Consider the following 19,348-nt stretch of genomic DNA (forward strand, 5'->3'; position numbering starts at 1 on the left):
ATTTTTACATAAAAAAAAGAAATCAAATTTTTTCCCTGGCTGGATCTATAGTTTGCTTTCATTATGAATAAACACGTTTATTCTACAGAAGTTCTCTTTTCTTTTGTCCAAAATGAATAGACCTTTTATTATAAAAACTGCTGTGCACGAAAGAACAGTGAGTTCAAGCAAGCTCAGGTTCTCTATAATGAATGTTATGAAACAGTTGTGTTAGTGCAAGTGAATACTTTCATTTTATACAAAATTCACACAAAATGCACATATTCTAGATTTCTAATTCCATTGTGCAGATGTTGTTTTGTAAAGAGTGAAAAAATCTTATATTATCCCTGTTCATAGTGTCAGTCTTTTACTGCTATAACTGAACAATCTGCACTATGATAGTCAGTAGATCTGCATCTCCTGGTGTGACAGAAAAGTTAAAAGCTGCCACTGTGTCTAACAATGAACAAACAGTTCTAGTAAATGTTGTAGTGTGTGTACAGCTGCTGACAGGTGAGTCAAGAATAAAATAATAAATACACAAGATTTCTGAAAGGTGTTTGCAGATAACCAGACACTTGCTCATGAGACCTATACTTGTATAGGTTAACATGCCTCATGTTACAAGTGAAGTAAACAACCGCTAGAGAGATAGAGAGAGCTTAGTTCAGATGGAAACAGGGCAGACAATGATGCGATCCTCCAGCATCACACTTAGCACCAGGAAGACAACATAGAGCAGGAACATGGTGGAACCCAGAGTCTTATTCATCTTCCACTTACAGGATGCAATGGAGACGATAACAAAGAGGAGCATGAGGAAGAGAAGCACGATGGCACAAAAGAGCCCGTTGCTGCTGACGGCCACGGGGGCCAGGCCGTGGGTGGAGGAGTACAGAAGCCATGGGACTGGCAGACTGACAGAGTGGGACACAGAGCAACACAAAGAGCAGTTAACCAACAGCATTTCCTCTGAAATTGTGACGCATTTAGACTACTGCAGCTCACCCCACAGTGATGTCAAAGATGTTACTGCCCACAGAGCTGGAGACAGCCATGTCCCCGAGGCCTTTACGTGCCACAATCACACTGGTTATGAGGTCAGGAATGGACGTCCCTGCAGCCAGGATTGTGAGGCCCATGATCTCCTCAGAGATGCCGATGGTCTCACCCACCTACAAGGGCAAAACAGTCTTTTCACCTCTCATGTATGGATCCAGGTCAAGTCAATTCTCTGTGTATTTTTAGCTTCTCATTACGAGGGTTGTCCTTTATAACATCTAATTGTTGCTGTTGTTGTTTACTTGCGTTTCGAGGTCAGTATGAAACTGATCAAATGGAAGTTTTTGGTTAAATCAGTCTGGGTTCCTATAGGGGATCTCTATAAAAAACGAATAACATGTCTTCACAAGGGTCTCATCCATAGGTAACACAAAGACCTAGGGGTGAGACTGTATGACTGTTTTTGGCCACAAACACCTTTGTGGTCCAGTTTTTGACAGAACTAGATGTAAAAATGTTTGAGAGAGACTGCACTATCATGAGAAAGCTTCATTCTCATCTAAGAATTTGACCCAAGTCACTGACCTGATGGGCCCACCACACCATGAGGTAGGAGAAGATTGCAATCCACATAATAGAGCCCAGGAAGGTAAGCACAAAGAATTTTCTGGATTTCTGTTGTGGACGTGAAAGCAAAAAACACAGAGTTCAGACTTTTTGAGCCACCACAGCTGATATCAGAAATGTATTTGTACCTCACCTGGTTGCGAACATCAGGAACCGTGAGCCACAGAGGGAAGACTATGGGCAGCAGGACAAGGTAGGTGGCTTGTTTACGTGGTGTGTCAGGCCACTCTAAAGACAGTGGTTCCTCTTTCTCCTCGTCTTCATCATCTTCATCCTCATCATCATCTTCATCTTCACTAGACTCATCGCTGTCTTCATCGCTGGAGTCTTCATCACTGCCCGAGTCATCTGAGCCCCCTGACCCATCCTCTCCTGCGGGTACATCGTCCTTTGGTGTTGGGGAAAAGACGTCACAGAAACAGGACATCAGCAGCAGCAAGATAAGTCTAAAGAGGCCGATTGCCAAAAGCTGCAGCTTTGTACATTGACTCTTACATAAACAGGTATCAAAGACTGACTTCTGGGCTTTTTGATAACCACCGGGACATGGTTGGGGACTGGGAGTACCTTCTTATCCTCTGGCTGCTCCTTCTTCTCTTTGTCTGTCGCTGGGGCTGCCTCTGGCTCTTTGCTCTGCTCACTTTTCCCCCCACTGCCTGCAAAAGGAAACCAGAGATTCTGTCTGTGCACTTCCCTCATGCCTCTGACGATCAGCTATCTAAAAGAACTCACATGTTATTTTTTATTGTACAACTGCTCATATAGAGAAATGAAACCAGCTTTTGGGGATTTTATGGCATGCTCTTTATAGGTACTTTGCCATTGCTCTAATGTTCTAGATATGTTGATTTTCTATAATACATTGTACCTGAGTACAATTAGATGTAGTCTCTTAAGTTTACAGTGTTTAACTAAAACTAACGCACACATAAAGATATTTTTTCCCATATGGGATATCCTCTTAGAGAAGATACCAGAGCCCCTAAGCCTGGGTATAAGCCTTACCCATCAAGTCGTTAGGATTCCTCCAAAATAAATATATTATGTTGTGCAACGTTACGTTACGTTATAGTTGACTTTAACCTTGACATGCAATCACAAAACCTGACTCAGACTCATGCGTGGTTTGTGGAGAAGCAGTGTGTTGTAAACGTGCAGCTTACAGGGTCTCCTCATGGCAGACTCTGAAAGCTTAATGAAAGGAATCTGTTCAGGGGCTGACCAACACCTCCTTCCAAGTTACCTTCACTTTTGTCTTGAGTTTTTCTCTCTGCCTTCCGGCTAGCCACATTATTCAGAGTCTCAGCCTTTTCCTTAAATTTTCCTACGAACAATCAAACAAGCAAAAACAAAACTCAGTGGGCAGAATGTGATATTAATTGGAATAACTTCTCAGTGATATATGGAGGACAGAGAATCAGTCACAGTATCATGAATTAAGCACGGACCAAAATGTTGCAGCACAACATCAAAAACAACACCAGCAGCATAATCCTTAGCGCAGCAGAGAGCAATGTCATGGAGGGAAAAATGAGCTCATCAAAGGAATTGCACGAGAGGTGCTGCACAGTACAAGACAAGACAGGGAAACTCATTATATTGCACATGACTTCCACTGCTGCTTCGACCAATAGAAACAGCAAATGGTTTCAAATGGACAAGTAAATACAGAAGTAAAGCTGTTGATTTCAAACTTTTAAAGCTTGTTTGTCTTCTAACTGTGCTCATATTACCCCAAAAAAATGACAATTATATTTGATCTAAACCATGTTTCTGTTATTTAGTTTGACAGCACATTCTAATTTAGGGAAGTTAAATAAGTCACAGACATTTGTAATTTTGCTTTAATGCATCGCAGTGTCAATAGTGGTCTGAAGGAAATGAGTTGAAACAGGGGTTACCAGCCGTGTGATTGTGTGGACTCATGTAAAAGCTGATTATTATGCTTGAGTGTTTGTTGCCCCAAGGCCTGAGAAATGACCAGGGCCACTGGTACAAAAATTATAAGATAGTCTACAATAGCAATGAAACAGGAACATTTCTGTAAGATGGTCTAGGGTTACTGTAATGCATGATACACCATCGAGTGAACTCTACTTCTCTATGAGAGGAAACTGTGGGAAAGTTGTCCATGACCACTCTATTTAACGAGCTATCAGCAGTTTATATCTTCATACTTCTCTTGTTCTGACTAAAAGAATTAATCACCCTTCAGGGATGCCTTTATATTATGTATTCATAGAAACAACATGTCTATGTAGAGCCAAGCTTAGTGTATCCTGTGAATCTTTTTTTTTTCAATATTTCTTTGTGAGCCTCCAAGTGTATCCCTCCATAGAGTGAGGTGGGTATTTATCTGCTTATAGTTTCAATCTGGACTTAGCGCTGCGTTCATTTGGGACACTTTGCTAATCCATTTTACTATGAGAAGGACGTAGTCCGCAGAGACTCATTGTGAGAGCAGTTTTAAAGACACACAGTCATTTGGCTTGTTGCCACACTGATATGGTACTCACCCTCTCCCAGGGGGTCTAGCGTGTGGATCATGAGCTGGAAGATGGTGTTTCTCATGGTGCTGTTGTGTAAAGAAGCTGAACTTCCCCCTCGCTGAAGGGCCGGCTTCAACTGGGGGGGAAAAGATGGCCGAGGTCACAACAGCTACTCACAACAGAGTGGAAGGCAGCCTTGTATTTCATTTCATAGACAATTGCTTTTACATGTGCCAACACTTTCCATGATGTTCTATAAATTGTACAGTAGGAGGGTAAATAAGAAGCAAAACATTATTAAGTCGATATGTACATGTACTTTTTGTGAGTTTCTCTTGTAGTTGACTTAAAATTGATTTTTTACCGTTAACCGATTCTTGTCCTCTGAAGCAGGAGGGGCATTATCTTCATCGTCCCCATCCATCTGCGTGCAACAATGTTTTTTCAGTGATAATCATTCATTAGTTGACCAAAGCTATTTAATCTTTTAGAGTATCAATATTAGTATAAACTTCATATAATGTTATGGTAGGGTGACAGAAAGAAAATGTAGCTCTGTGTTCTGTATAGGATCATAATTTGGTGAAATTACTGCTCACCCAATTAAAACCAATAAGAAAATGTACTTTGGGCGTAGGACGTAAAGCATTATTTTCAGCAGATCAAATAATCACATTTGCTTCAGAGGAACCTCAGCTCCAGCTTTCTGATGAGCATGGCAGGATAAGACACAAAATTATGCATGCACATAAGCAATGGTCTCACTTTTGGGCATATGGATCTTTGTGTGTGTGTGTGTGTGTGTGTGTGTGTGTGTGTGTGTGTGTGTGTGTGTGTGTGTGTGTGTGTGTGTGTGTTTGTGTGTGTGTGTGTGTGTGTGTGTGTGTGTGTGTGTGTGTGTGTGTGTGTTTGTGTGTGTGTGTGTGTGTGTGTGTGTGTGTGTGTGTGTGTGTGTGTGTGTGTGTGTGTGTGTGTGTGTGGTGGTAGTGTTGTTTTGTTGAGAAGATTAAACACCAGCAAAACTGCTGCACATAAATGATATTTGAGGTACCTCAAGATCTGCACATTTTTAATTAATCAGTATGTACATTCATCTGAGTTGTATAATCGCTCTTTTAAGTGCCAGCTTTGGTCTCAATTATATACATACTGTGTGAACAACTCTGCCACTTAAGGACAGGAAATGTTAGAAATACCTTATTATAGACCTGACATGTGATAATACACCAGGCCATGTTTCATTACAGCAGTGCTTACCTCTTCAGGCTCTTCCACAGCAATGATTTTGACAATACTCTTGTGTTTGTACAGCTGGGTCTTGACGGCATGCTCTATTTGCACATTAAACTTCATGAAAATCACATAGACAGAGTAACTGGCCACTAGCATCACGCTCTCCCACCACATTATGACATTGTCCAAGAAGAAGATGATGAGCAAGATGAGGCCAAATATGTAGAAGGATACGTCTCTGAAAAGGGGCCACCAGGTCAGATGAAGAACCTCTCGAGAAACCAAAGCGCACATTCCAATCACAAACAAAATGTTGAAAACTGCTGAGCCAACTATAGTGCCGATGCCCACATTGCTGTGGGCAATGAAGACCCCTATCAAGGAAGTAAAAAGCTCGGGGGCAGAACCCCCAGCAGCCATGAAGGTGGCTCCTGCCACATCATCGGAGATGGCTAACTTGTCTGTGATTACTCCCAATGCAGGAACAAAAAACTCATCGCACACAATTGCAAGTGACACGAACATGTATATCATCCCAAAAATATGGAGGATCACCCAGCCTCGGCGACGGTCCTCAACAGAAAAGATATCCTCAGGATATTCACCCTTAACATGTGGAGCCTCACCAGGAGAAGCTGGAGTGATGGTGGTTACAGGAGGAGCCGGTATTGGTGTGGGGCTTTCCTGTGGAGGCTCAGGGGCCACATAGATGCAGTGCACAACAGTCCGGTTTGTGGTTGGCAATCCTGGAGCTTCAGTGGGGGTGGATGCTGTCAAATCTGGAGTTGTATCCAGATGCTGTACCGTATGCATCTCAGGCGTTGTTTGATCTGTGAGCTCTAACTCCTGTCCTGCAGTGAAAGGCTCCTCCAGCCCTTGAGTCTCCACAGTTACCTCCTCAACCCCCTCTGTTGAACCCTCTATAAAATCCTCTCCAATCTGAGGCATTGGCAAAGGTTCATACAGTCTGGCACTGATGGTCAGCTGGTAGAGGGTACAGAGGAAAACCCCAGAGAGGAGAAACAGGACCCGGCTCAGCTGCAGTCTCTTTCTTCTTGTACAGTACATTTTCCAAGGCAGTGTTGCAGCGAACTATGTTGAATTACACTGCATACATGGGCTTTGGTAGAGGACAAGTCCTGCTCTCTCCCCAGTGGACCATGGGGTGACAGAATGTAAAACTTCACTGGTGTGATTCATGTCACATCCTCAGCTCCCTGGAAATCCAACCTAATTGTAAATGAGCAGAAGCATCAGAGACATAATGACATTTAGAAACACTGGCAGGTACGCCTCATACATAACTGTGTCACAATATTATTGATAAGCCCATTGAGAAGCTACCCTCTAAACACACAAGTTGTTTTCTGAGAAAGAACATGAACAATCTGAGTGGCAGAGAAGAAAAAGGAAAACACCAAGCAAATGTAAAACACGAATGCATAGAAGACAATGGATGATATCAAAACGAAAAAGAAAATGTTGGCTGATAAGGGGTTAGCTAATTTCCTGATCAACTACAACAGACAATATGCACCTTGATCACAAATGCTGACTTACCATAAAATGAATATTCAAAGTCAGAGGTGCAAAAATCTCCAAAAGATTTCCACAGCTCGTGGCACAACTAAAATCCAAACTGCTGCAAGTGGCCAAAGGGTTATGTAGGACACGGGGCAAGTCTTCACAATGGATCAGCATAATACCTGAAGTCTTCTAAGAGGATTATCTGCATTGTCTCACTCTCACTTTATCGTGAACCTCTTATTGAAATATTCAATTGAGAGCTAAATAAAAGTGGTGCTGTAGTCTCATACTAATATGTAAAATAAATAAATGGATAGCCTATAAATAGCCTAATTTTACAGAGGCTGACATTGAGAGAAACATCACAACTTGAACTGGAATAGATTAGCCTACTTACTTGCAAACAACCAGTCAATAACTTACTTACAATTAGCGGACATATTCCTTGCAGAGTTTTTATTTTTTTCATTTATTCTGAAATTTTAAAAATATTTATATCACATAGGAACTATTTTCCTTTACACTGTTTCCAGCCGGACGGACGCAGTACTGCACATTACACCTGCTGGCGTGAGAAAATTTCGAAGGTAGGCTGTAAAGATCCTTTGTTTCTACCAGGTTTCTACTGACACTAGTCTGTCTTTTAGTTGCTCTGCCGACGTTTTATTTGGCTATTATGTTTACAGAAAGATATGTCGGCAGCACTGTTAGCCAGACAGCAGCCTTTAGAAGTGATTATTAACTGGACGTGTGTTGTATTTATTTAATGCAACTTTATTCTTCCACTTCCACAAGCGCTTTTTTACTTTTATACTTTTATCTTTCCAACCATTATAACTTGTTACTTTGCTGACTTTGAAGATTCAACATACAAATCTGATACTGAAACAATGGGTCACACTCTAAAATGTAGCTACAATATATGAGATTAAAAAATATACTTAATTATAGGCCTAGATTTTTTAAATCACAGTGTAGTAAACATGAAAAAGAAAGTCAACAAAGTTTCATGTCCTGGTACGAGAGACAGACTCAGTGTCCACTGTCACAAAGTTTATGTAGTCCCAGACTGATACCACAGTGTTGAGATCAGGGCCTTGTGGGAGCTGGACCATCTGTTGCAGGGCTGGTTGTTCTTATTAGGGGACCCTATTGTAGGCTATTCCTAGGAATTCTTTAAAAATTAATTTTGAAAGAATCTTTGGGGATAACGATGACAAATGAGAATATTCACAGAGGCAGCTGGCATCATGTAGAACAAGAATCCGGTGGAGTTTGCATAAAACATTTTGATTCTTTAAAAAAATTTTTTTTTTAATCTGCCAACGGAGGCAGACATTGTACTGTATGCTGTATGACTTCGGCATCAGATTATCAAAAGATGTTACAGTGAAACATCTTGAAATGAGGTAGCGTCTTTTGACATGATTTCAGCATAGGCCCACCTTTTCCTGTGTGGGGCTCCAAAAGTTTTAAAATGTCAAAACTATATCTAAAGATGACAACAATAATATTGTAAGTTATACAATTAAAATTGAACATAAATATAAGGATGAATCTTTGTAGTAAACACTGAGATGTCAGCTTTGGGGTGTGTTTATTAATGTAGTTCTGTTTTTGTCCTGCAGGTGGTGCTGGTGAGCTGCATTTGGTGCACATCCATATCCCATGGAACAAGGGCCTCAGAACATTTAAAATGAGACATCCAGGGCATAATTTTCACAATTTAAATTTAAATCAGTGCTTATATTATTCATGAGATAAACTGATATGTCATTATGTTTGTGGGAAAAAACCCAAGATGAAATACAAATAGGATAACACTGCGAATAATAAAAAATAATGAAATAGTCAGAAAAGAAGAAGATCAAAGAACTCCTGTGATTGGTATTTACAATTTTTTTGTTATTTATGATATTTAATGTGACAGGGGATTGGGAAAATAACCTGGAGAGATTTCAATTCAGATAAATGAAAAAATGAAATTCACCATCCATACATGAAATACAAATGTTGTCTAAAGAATACATTCGTTGCTCAGCATTATTAAACAATGATATTATTTCTAAAAAAAAAAAAAAATAAGAAAAAACAATTTACAGAGTGAGAAAGTGAATAACAATTGTGTTTAGATATTAGGCACAATATATGAGTATAGGGACAGAATATGAAAGGGACAGGGGAAATGTGAATGTGCATATGTTTAAATGTACATGTATATGTGTACAGGAAAGAAAATAAAAATGTTTTGATATATCTGTTTATTTCTCTTGGCTAGTCCTGAATGTTATGGCCTGGTGTGTGTACAGGAGTAGGTTTTAATGTGCTTGGACATTACAGTATGTTGCCATTTAAGTAGTTGTACTTTTTAGTCAAGTACAAATCTAGGATTAGTTATCAAAATGTGTATGTTTAACGCTTTGTATGTTTCTTCATAGCATACACAAGCAAAAGTTATTTAATAAGCATACAAATGAATAAAAACATTATGTTTGGCTATACTGCCCCACCACATGTACAGTACCACGAGGAAGACTGAGTAGAGCAGGACCATGATGAAGCCCAGCATCTTATTCATCTTCCACGTACAGGATGCAATGATGACCAGACACTTGCTCATTAGAACTATACTTGCATAGGTTAACATGCCTCATGTTACAAGTGAAGTAAACAACTGCTAGAGAGGGCAGATAATGATGCGATACTCCAGCATCACACTTAGCACCAGGAAGATAAAGTAGAGCAGGAACATGGTGGAACCCAGAGTCTTATTCATCTTCCATTTACAGGATGCAATGGAGACGATAAAAAAGAGGAGCATGAGGAAAAGAAGCACGATGGCACAGGAGAGCCCGTTGCTGCTGACCTCCACTGGAGCCAAACTGTGAATGGATGAGTACAGAAGCCATGGGACTGGCATTCTTTTGAAAGGGAAAAGGGAAAGAGAAAGAAACGCAAGAGGGAGAGGAAGAATCCTGTGAACTTTATGTACATCAGCAGCACTTCTCTTTTGCAGCCATGACATATTAGGTTATTAGAAACTCACCCAACAGTGATGTCAAAGATGTTACTGCCCACACAGCTGGACACAGCCATGTCCCCCCGACCTTTACGTGCAACTATAACACTGGTAATCAGGTCGGGGGAGGACATCGCTGAAGCCAGGATCATCATAATCTGAGGTGAGATGCTGATGGTCTCACCAATCTACAAGAGTAAACAAGCATTCAGAATAGAGAATACAGAATTACTGTTAAATTCTATCTTTAAAAAAACAATTTTTTTTTTTTTTTATATTTACAATCGGGGTATACACCAGTCTTTGTGAGCACTGTTTGCTTTGTGCCTGTGTGCACAATCAGAAAACAAGGCAAAACATTTCCTCACTGACCCGAAAGGCCCACCACACCATGAGGTAGGAGATGGCAGCAATCCACACAATAGAGCCCAGGAAGGTGACCACACAGTATTTTCTGTATTTCTGTTAAACAAATGCAAAAAAAACAAAAAAACAAAACACAGTTGAGCCATTTGATGCATAGATAATCTCAGAAATGTGTCTTGGACTTACCTGTTTGCGAACATCAGGAACTGTGAGCCACAGAGGAAAAACTATGGGCAGCAGGAAGAGGTAGGTGGCTTGTTTACGTGGTGTGTCTGGCCACTTTAAAGAAAGGGGCTTATCCTTTCTGTGCTCTTCTTCTTCATTATCTTTTTTATTCTCACAATTATTATGTTTGGTGGACTCCTCATGGGTTTTATTGTTTTTTGGATCGTTCTCACTGTCAGATTCTGGAGAGCATCCTGACCCATCCTCTCCTGCAGGTGCGTCCCCCTAGGAATAGACATTTGGTGTGCTCATCATACACAATAGAAGTTATTTGGTGTGAGTATCGGGATTAATTTATTAAGGTTGAACATGTTTATTTCCTAAAGCCTTTAATATTACCCCATGTTACTTTAAAGCGCTCCATACTTTTTCCTTAATGATATATTAATGGTTGAAATGGTTTGAACCATTTTCTCAATGTTTATTAGACGGCTCTAACTGGTCTTTGAGATTTCACCCACAACAGTCACAGCAGTACTTACCTTTTCAGGCTCTTCCACAGCAATGACTTTGACAATGCATTTGTGTTTGTACAGCTGGGTCTTGACGGCATGCTCTATTTGCACATTAAACTTCATGAAAATCACATAGACAGTGTACCCAGCCACCAGCATCATGCTCTCCCACCACATTATGACATTGTCCAAGAAGAAGATGATGAGCAAGATGAGGCCAAATATGTAGAAGGATACGTCTCTGAAAAGTGGCCACCAGGTCAGATGAAGAACCTCTCGAGAAACCAAAGCGCACATTCCTATCACAAACAAAATGTTGAAAACTGCTGAACCAGCGATTGTGCCAATTCCCACATCACTGTTGTCGATGAAGACCCCAATGAGGAAGGACAAAAACTTAGGGGTGGATCTTCCAGCAGCCATGATGGTGGCTCCTGCCACATCATCAGAGATGGCTAACTTGTCTGTGATTACTCCCAGTGCAGGAACAAAAAATTCAGAACACACAACTACAAGTGACACAAACATGTATATCATCCCCAGAAAATGGAGGATCACCCAGCCTCGTCGACGGTCCTCAATAGAAAAGACATCACTAGGGAATGCAGCCCTTTCACCGGAAAAAGCGTGAGATTCAGTGGAGGCGGATGACTTCCAATCTGAAGTTGTTTGCAGTTGATTTACTAAATGTATCCCAGGTGTTGTTTGACCTGTGGGCTCAAATTCATGTTTTGCAGTGACAGGTTCCTTCAGCCCCTGAGTCATAGCCTTCTCTGTAGTGTCTTCTCCAGTCTCTCCCCCCACATAGGTACTGATGGTCAGCTGGTAAAGGGTACAGAAGAAAATCCCAGAGGGGAGAAACAAACCTCGGCTCAGCTGCACTCTCCTCCCTGTTGCAGAGTTCATTTTACACTGCAAAAGCACCTCTACAGAAACCCAAAATACATCAGTGACCAGAGGTGAAGTCCAGCTTTCTCATTAGCGGACTGTGGAGTGAAAGGATGCAAATCTTCAATCTTCTTCTTGAATTTAGTAAATCTGAAATCAAAGAGATATTTAAAATAAAAATTATAGTCTATTGAGACAGTAGGGGGAGCAAATTTCCTTTAAAAATAAATAAATAAACACATTGATTTTTTTTTTTTTTTTTTAAATAGATGCAGCATTACCAAACATCTGGCAAAGCAGAGGTGTGGGAAGTGGGACATCCTGGCCATATGCATAGGCCTACTCGAAACAAGATGAATATGACAGTGTCTCATTCTCACACTTTAATTAATCACCCAAACCCCTGAAACCCCTTGTAGTTTCTAGTAGGCCTATCTAGCCTACAGTATTTTTCAGCCATAAACATAGTAACAAAGTGTGACAACAGCCTTTAAGAGGCAGTAGGCTACTTCAGAGTTTTTCCTTTTAAAAAGAAAGAATTGCAAAAAGGCTTATTGGGCACTTTAGGGACAATACACTTTCTGCTTTGTAAAAGAAAAAAAGAAAAAAAAAGAAAATTCCACGCAAAACTTTTTCAAGTCAGTTATGGCACAAACAACTCACCCACCACAGCTTGAATTGACATCTAAACACAGCCTTCATTTTAAAGCGTTAACGAGCCTACAGTGGTATTGTTGAAGTTATAAATGATTTTCCCTACCCTGTGTTTATGTAGGTCTCTCAGCGCAAAAACAAGAAAATGTCCTCAGGTAGGAACAACTAATAAAGCAAACCCTAGTTTCAGCCGGACGGAAGTAGCGGTGCACACACAGCGCAACACAAAACAGTGGATGGCGAGCTACAAACTGAATGGCACGTATACGAATTTATTTATTTATTTACTCATACACGGTGGTTTGTAGGTGTTCACTTCGTGGACAAAGACATGATCACATTAGTGAAATAGCAACCTGAAGGTTTCTTCAGCCGGGTCTTCCGGTGCTGTGTTACAGAAAGATATCGTAATTTAGCAAACATGAGCTAACAGTCCTGTGCTGTGACAAGTTATCTCATTTGAAGCTTTAACCTCATTAAATAGTTGGTGTTTTAAAGTGTAAATTCTTTGTGACATTTGCGCTGATATTAATGTGGTTAAAGAAATGGCAGATATCCTTTTAACATGTCCTCAGCAGACCGGACGATGAGCTATTTGGTATTCAGTCTGCTGTACCCATTAAAGTCATCATCTTCTTCTTTCTTTCTTTTTCTTTCTCTTTCTTTTGATTATCTTACTATAATTCATTTTTCTATTCGTTTAATTCCATAATCCCCCCGGTCTTGGCCTGTCAAATTCATCACCAACAGCTTTTATGATCATTCAGTTTTTCTTTTCTTTTGTACTGTGTTTATATAAGCATTTATTTATTTTCTTTTTGTGAAGCACTTTGGAGCAATTTGTGTTGTGTTTAAGGTGTTATATAAATAAAGATGACTTGACTTGACTTGACTTTTTCTTCTTTTTTGCTTCAGCAGGAGCACGCTGGAGGGTCCTGTAGTTTCACTGCATCATTGTGAGAGTCCATAAGCAGCGAGCCATGCCTACCGTGGTCCTAATGGACGTGTCTCTGTCCATGACACGGCCGGTGTCTCTGGACGGCAGCAGCGAGGAGTTTCAGAGGAAGAACCTGGCTGTCCACGGACTCAACATGTTGTTTGAGCACATGGCCTCAAACTACCGCCTGGAGTTCACATCTCTCATGGCCTTCTCCTCCCTCTGGGAGCTCCTGGTGCCTTTCACCAGAGATTACAATGCATTGCAGGTAAAGTGTGCCTCAAATACGTATAAAGGAGAAAGCCAAAGCAAGTTTCCCTTTCCCTGACTCCATTTAATATGAAGAAAGACTTTAGTGAAGAGGTTTGATGTGTGATTTGATTTTTTTTCTCTCTGCAGGAGGCTCTGAGCAACCTGGAAGACTATGACAAGACTTGTGTTGAGTCGGCTCTTAATGGAGTTAGTAATGTTGTCGTACAGGAGTGGGGCAGTGGCTGTCCCTGTCAGGTATTTTTACATTTGTCATTTCAACTATCTGCACATATTTCTTACGTTGATACATGGTGTTGTGCTTACATACATCCCTCTTGTCCTGTAGGTGATGCTGGTTACTGATGGATCTCTGGGTATTGGAAAAGGTTCTCTACGCCACTCCCTTCAAACTCTGAAGCAGCGAGGGGATGACAAGAAGTTCCCACTCCCTTTCCCTTTCCCCACCAAACTGTACATCATGTGTATAGCCAATGCAGAGGAGGTACGGACTCGGATGCCTGTTCAACAATCCTTTTTTTTATATACTTACATCTTTATCCAAACCATTCAATGAAAGGCATCTGCCAACATTAAATTCAAGGTCCTGGCTCTACTGGGTCTTAATGTTATAAAATATTGCTGAAGAAGCCTTCAGACATCCATATTGTTGAGTATTAATTCAGACTGTGATATTACAGTAACTTGTGAATTGTGGTTAAGGGTAATCTATTTTACTGTTTAGCTGACTATGCACACTTTGGAGATATCTCATTTCCTGAATCGAGTCAGTGAGTTCCTAAAGAATATGTGTCAATACAGGGTTTGCATAGTGAAGTCTTTTATCATTAAAGCAGCAAGCAAATGACTGAAGACAATATGAGGCCTAATCTGATATGTAGCCTCACTTCAACCATGTCATTGGTATCAAACTCCACTGTAACTATTGTATATGGATTGTATTGTATTGTGCACTGTAACTTACATCTGTCAATAATCTCGACATCTTCCGGATACATAAAGTATTTATCTATCTTGCAATATCTTTGTTAGCAGCAACAAATTAGACCCACGTTCTTGTGTAATCTCAGTTACAGATGACTGATGCCATGGACAACTTGGAGGAACTACTAAGGATCAGTGGAGGCGATGGACAGATCTTCACCATGGAGGGGCCACTTTGCATGAAAAGTGTACAAGCCATGTTTGGGTATGGCTATTACTGGGGAAAACTGTTTTTTCATCATGTTTATATGTTTACTGTGGCAGCTTTTGTCCTTTGTTACAGTGGTTTTTTTTTCCTTTCTATGTCTACAGGAGGCTGATCGATTATGCGTATTCTCCTTTTCACGCGGTCCTGCACTGTGGGAACCTGTCCTCAGACGTTCAGGTGTTCCCTCGGCCTGAGCCTGTAGTGGTGGATGAAGAGGTGGAACCCATGCCACGGATAGTCAATACAGGTACTCGGGCAGCTTTAATGCATTGATTTAGAATTTAACTGAAACTCAAATTTTTTTCTTCAGATAAATGTTCATGTTCTGTTGTGCATGTTTCAGATTTGGAAATTGTGGGCTTCATTGAAATCGCTGACATTTCCAGTCCTCCTACTATATCCAGACACTTGGTGCTGCCTATTGCTGTAAACAAAGGTTAGTGTTGAAAATTTTTGTCATGTTTAAATTGTAAACTGAACATTCATAGACAAAACTGCTTTAATTTTTGCCTCATGGCTGATTTTCACAGAAAACATATAATTTTCTTTAAAGGAGCAAATAATGTGAAGCTGATTTTCACCTTTATCTTTTGAGCCCAAATTTGAAAGTTGTCTCATGTTTCAAGAAACCTTTTTTTTTTTTTTTTTTAACTATTTTCAACTACAGTATGTCCTTTTGCCCCTGAGAGAATTGTGATTTCAGTAAAAGTAGTCAAAGAGAGCAATGAGGGGCAAACAGTTTGCATGAGAAGTAAATTCTTTTAAAATACAGCTACAAGAGACAGTTGTCAGGGGCCATAAATTAGTTGTTGGGGAGGTTTTCTGTCATCATGGTTTATGAGTCTGAGTGAAGGAGACCTCTGGAGCCCCTGATGTCTCGTGTTGAGGAGAGTTTGCTGAAGTGCACTAGATCAAGAGGAACAGAGCCATCACCGCTACATGCAGTGCATGATGCTACCTTAGTTGTCAGTCTGGTCCTTACTGCAGTTTCTTAGTCCCCAAGTGTACCCTTTAAAGTAATTTGTGGCTGTCCATTTCAAAAGTACAAGCAAGTCTAACATACAGTCATAAATTACCTATGGCGCCGACAGTGGAGGCACCGTGTTCTGTGTTTTCTACTCCTCAAGGTCTCTTTTCTCCTCCCTAGAGTATATATCATCTGCAGAGAAATGCACTCATTCTACACACTTTAATCCATATAAAGACCTCAGGAAGTGCCTTTGGCCTGACAGACCTTATACTTTAATAGATGCGACACATTCATACCTTAATGTAAATGTGCTGTAGCTGTACACAGGGGAGCAACCAGCTGGCGGTGGCTAAACCACTGCAGGTGGAGGGTTACAATTTAGCTCTCTCAAACTTGTAAGCATTTCAGTCGTGTATGTATAAATTGTTATTGAATTATTGCAGGAATAAAGCAAGACGTAGGAAAAGTAGCATTTCAAACCCCTGACCTTACCCATCTGCTAATTTTCCTGAATCTTCTTTTGTAGTTTTTGCTCCCCAAATACGTTTAGCAGAGAAAAATAAGACAAATTAATAACAAGAACAACATTTGATTCTTGGTGGTTGAATAGTTTTTGAAGCAAATACTATTTTATGGTTTTGGCAGCGATGATCCAGGTGTTAATCTTTTTGATGGTTAATGTCCACTTTTAACATGAACACACATTTTTACTTTGAATTCCAGCATCAATGAGATCATTTTATGGTGTTGTTAACATGTTTTATATGCACTTGACTTCAGATGTGGATGAAGTTGGCACAGGAGCCACAGATGAGCTCGAGGAGGAGCCTTCTGCCAGTCAGATGGCAGGCAAAAGTCCAAATTTTTGTGTGCTTTTACATGGCAGCCTGAAAGTTGAAGGAATGGTGGCACTGGTCCAGCTGGGGTGAGAATCAACGGACTTCATTATATTTAACTTATTTGAAAGAACTTGTGTGCATTGATTGATCAGTACGCCTGCACAGCAAAATGAGTTCATGCGGTTTGTGAGCGAAAAGGTTAAGTGCAGTTTGCTCTTTCCCCCCCCAGGCCAGAGTGGTACGGCATGCTGTACTCCCAAGCAGACAGTAAGAAGAAATCAAATCTGATGATGTCTCTGTTTGATCCTGGTGCAGAACCTCTGCCTTGGCTGGGCAAGATCTCACATTTGGGACCAATCTCAGGTAACCTGTGACAGACCTGTTAGACAAGCTATAACAGCAAGTAGTTCCCTGCACATTTACAGCAAATGTCTAGAGTCTCTGGTACTGTTTACAAAATGTAATGAAAGCATCATTTTAAGAATCTTTTAGGGCATTTGGGGGATATTTTGAAACTCCGGGTAAATGACTGTCTATCCCTAAAGAGCAAAGGCCTCATTGTACTTGTATGTATTGTCTACATCATCGAGCAGTTAATTATTTACTCCGATCTGTAACAAAGTTGAATGGCTCCGATTGTGATCGTGTAGGCCTCCGGATTTCCCTTTGATGTTTCATAACCTTTGTGGTATTTCAGAGGCTGCAGAGAATCCCTATGGGGAGGATGACAGTAAGAGTCCTTTTCCTGTCCAACCATCGGTCAAACGAAGCTATGCTCAGAATGTGACGGTGTGGATCAAGGCCAGTGGACTGCAGGTACAGTAGTATCACTGAATCAGAGATCTTTTCTCTGTGTTGTGTAGACGATTTTCTTCGGCTGTGGCTCAGGGTCAGTGTGAAAAAACAATGCTGGAGACACTGATGTCTTATATTAAATAGGATTTATTGAAATACACTCGATTGAAGAGACCTGAGGGATCAGCAATGCACAGTGAACATAAAACAAGTGGGATGCTGTCGAAGTGGCTATCAATATCAAAGAACAAACACCATCAAAAAAAAAGTAAAAGCATCCGTGTCGCCATAATTTACCCCCATAAATGATAGCACCCAATGAATGTTGTCTAAATCCTCAAGGTCTCTACCCCCTTCTCTTGGTTTATCTCAGTGTGGGAGGGAGAGGCTCCTCACACAGCCAGAGATAGCAGGAAGAGAGAATACAGCTCCCTCTAATCTGGGGTCAGCTTGACCTCAGTATCTCATATGCACTTTAACTCATGCACCTGTCTTACAGCCTTTGCACTACACTAAGATGTTTTCTACCATAAACAACATTCTTAGCTAATGGAGGCAGCCAATAAAAGTAGTTCACAAACAGGCTGTTGAACACCTAATAAATAATTATCAGGGCTGAGTTGAGTAGGAGGCAGTTACAACAGGTACACAACTTTCTTAAAGCAGATACACCAACTTTTCTCACAGTGAAGTTTGTGGAGAAGATCAATGAAGTCGCTTTTGGCTCTGCTCAAAGAATCCCACAAAATATCAGACAATGAAAATGCCACATAATATTCAAAATGAGTTGTTGTAGAGACCATGGATTGTGTTCACTGAACGGTTCTGATGTGAACAAGTCAGAAGATATATTGTCAAAGCCTTAACAATATGAGTTTAAAGGATTACTTGAATGACTGCTCTTCAGTGCGGCAAACAAACATTTTGTGGGTAATATGTGCTTCTTTTTTTTTAATTTACAGACAGATGTGCAGAAGATTCTGAGGAATGCAAGAAAACTACCAGATAAAACTCAAACCTTCTATAAGGTAGGCTTGACTGAACCTACTCGGATGTGAAAATACAGCTGAACTGTGATTGAATGAACTGTCTTCTAATTTTATCTGTCAGGAGCTCAACCGTCTGCGCAAAGCGGCCTTGGCTTTTGGTTTCTGGGAGCTCCTGAAAGGAGTGGCCGACCTGCTGGAGAGAGAGTGCACTTTGTTGCCAGACTCGGCTCATCCCGATGCTGCGTTTCAACTCTCCCACGCCGCACAGCAGCTCAAACTGGCCAGCACTGGCGATTCCCAGTATGCTGCTTTTGATCACAACATCGCCCCCATGCACACTGACTTCTCAAGCTGAGCCACATCTGAGTTAGTAAAGACGGACTTGAATACAGCAGCCTCGGCCTGTGTGGACCAATGTGGAGACAGCATCTGGTGTATGCTGGATGTTAGTTTGAAGAATTCAGCCAGTTTCAAGTTCATGAAAATGAGTCATGATGGATAACATGAAACTCCTCTGCGACTCTGCCAAAATATGGCAAAACACACATAATGAGGTATTTGTAAAATGTTTGCATGTACATATTTTTTTTACATTTTACTTGGTAGGATCTTTATACGCAATTTGACCAGATTTAAATTCCATTTTTATTCAATGTCACATAACTGCAAAATTTACAGGAAATCTTGATAATGACAGTGTAAGTTTGGGCTAAGGTTACAAAATAATAATACAGCAGAGTAAGGAATGGAAACAAACAAAATTCCTTCCTGGCTTGTTACTGTTGAGGAGAGGGGACACAAAACACTCTTTATATTTAAGTAGTCACCAGGACAATTTTCCCTGAGGTTTGCAGGACGGATCAAAAATCTGGAATAATAAATACAGTAT

The 19,348-nt window shown here is 40.6% G+C and overlaps 4 protein-coding genes across 4 annotated transcripts; 1 reads left to right on the forward strand and 3 right to left on the reverse strand.

Moving 5' to 3' along the window:
• Window positions 1-649: 649 nt before the first annotated feature.
• On the reverse strand, window positions 650-6,401 carry LOC310986795 (sodium/potassium/calcium exchanger 1-like; the record flags this gene model as incomplete). Its single annotated transcript, XM_083972872.1, has 9 exons — window positions 650-899; window positions 991-1,157; window positions 1,570-1,659; window positions 1,745-1,999; window positions 2,179-2,267; window positions 2,855-2,935; window positions 4,128-4,236; window positions 4,465-4,524; window positions 5,358-6,401. The coding sequence occupies 9 exons, from the start codon at window positions 6,399-6,401 to the stop codon at window positions 650-652; spliced, it is 2,145 nt and encodes a 714-aa protein (XP_083828998.1).
• A 3,108-nt stretch (window positions 6,402-9,509) lies between these two features.
• Window positions 9,510-10,814, reverse strand: LOC310987321 (sodium/potassium/calcium exchanger 1-like; the record flags this gene model as incomplete). The annotated part of the gene is made up of 6 exons (XM_083973518.1): window positions 9,510-9,781; window positions 9,907-10,067; window positions 10,252-10,341; window positions 10,432-10,524; window positions 10,644-10,695; window positions 10,810-10,814. The coding sequence occupies 6 exons, from the start codon at window positions 10,812-10,814 to the stop codon at window positions 9,538-9,540; spliced, it is 645 nt and encodes a 214-aa protein (XP_083829644.1). The 3' UTR covers window positions 9,510-9,537.
• A 90-nt stretch (window positions 10,815-10,904) lies between these two features.
• LOC310987322 (sodium/potassium/calcium exchanger 2-like) lies at window positions 10,905-12,588 on the reverse strand (the record flags this gene model as incomplete). The annotated part of the gene is made up of 2 exons (XM_083973519.1): window positions 12,477-12,588; window positions 10,905-11,963 (listed from the first exon to the last, which is right to left on the reverse strand). Exon 2 carries the CDS (start codon window positions 11,829-11,831, stop codon window positions 10,905-10,907), a length of 927 nt encoding a protein of 308 aa, XP_083829645.1. The 5' UTR covers window positions 11,832-11,963; window positions 12,477-12,588.
• Window positions 12,589-13,390: 802 nt separating this feature from the next.
• ints14 (integrator complex subunit 14) lies at window positions 13,391-18,814 on the forward strand (the record flags this gene model as incomplete). Its single annotated transcript, XM_083974153.1, has 11 exons — window positions 13,391-13,672; window positions 13,804-13,911; window positions 14,003-14,158; window positions 14,745-14,863; window positions 14,971-15,113; window positions 15,210-15,302; window positions 16,617-16,761; window positions 16,905-17,038; window positions 17,373-17,491; window positions 18,433-18,498; window positions 18,581-18,814. Exons 1-11 carry the CDS (start codon window positions 13,448-13,450, stop codon window positions 18,812-18,814), a joined length of 1,542 nt encoding a protein of 513 aa, XP_083830279.1. The 5' UTR covers window positions 13,391-13,447.
• Between the last annotated feature and the right edge of the window lie 534 nt (window positions 18,815-19,348).

The sequence above is a fragment of the Trachurus trachurus genome (assembly GCF_905171665.1).
Source record: "Trachurus trachurus genome assembly, chromosome: 6".
NCBI classification, from domain to species: domain Eukaryota; kingdom Metazoa; phylum Chordata; class Actinopteri; order Carangiformes; family Carangidae; genus Trachurus; species Trachurus trachurus.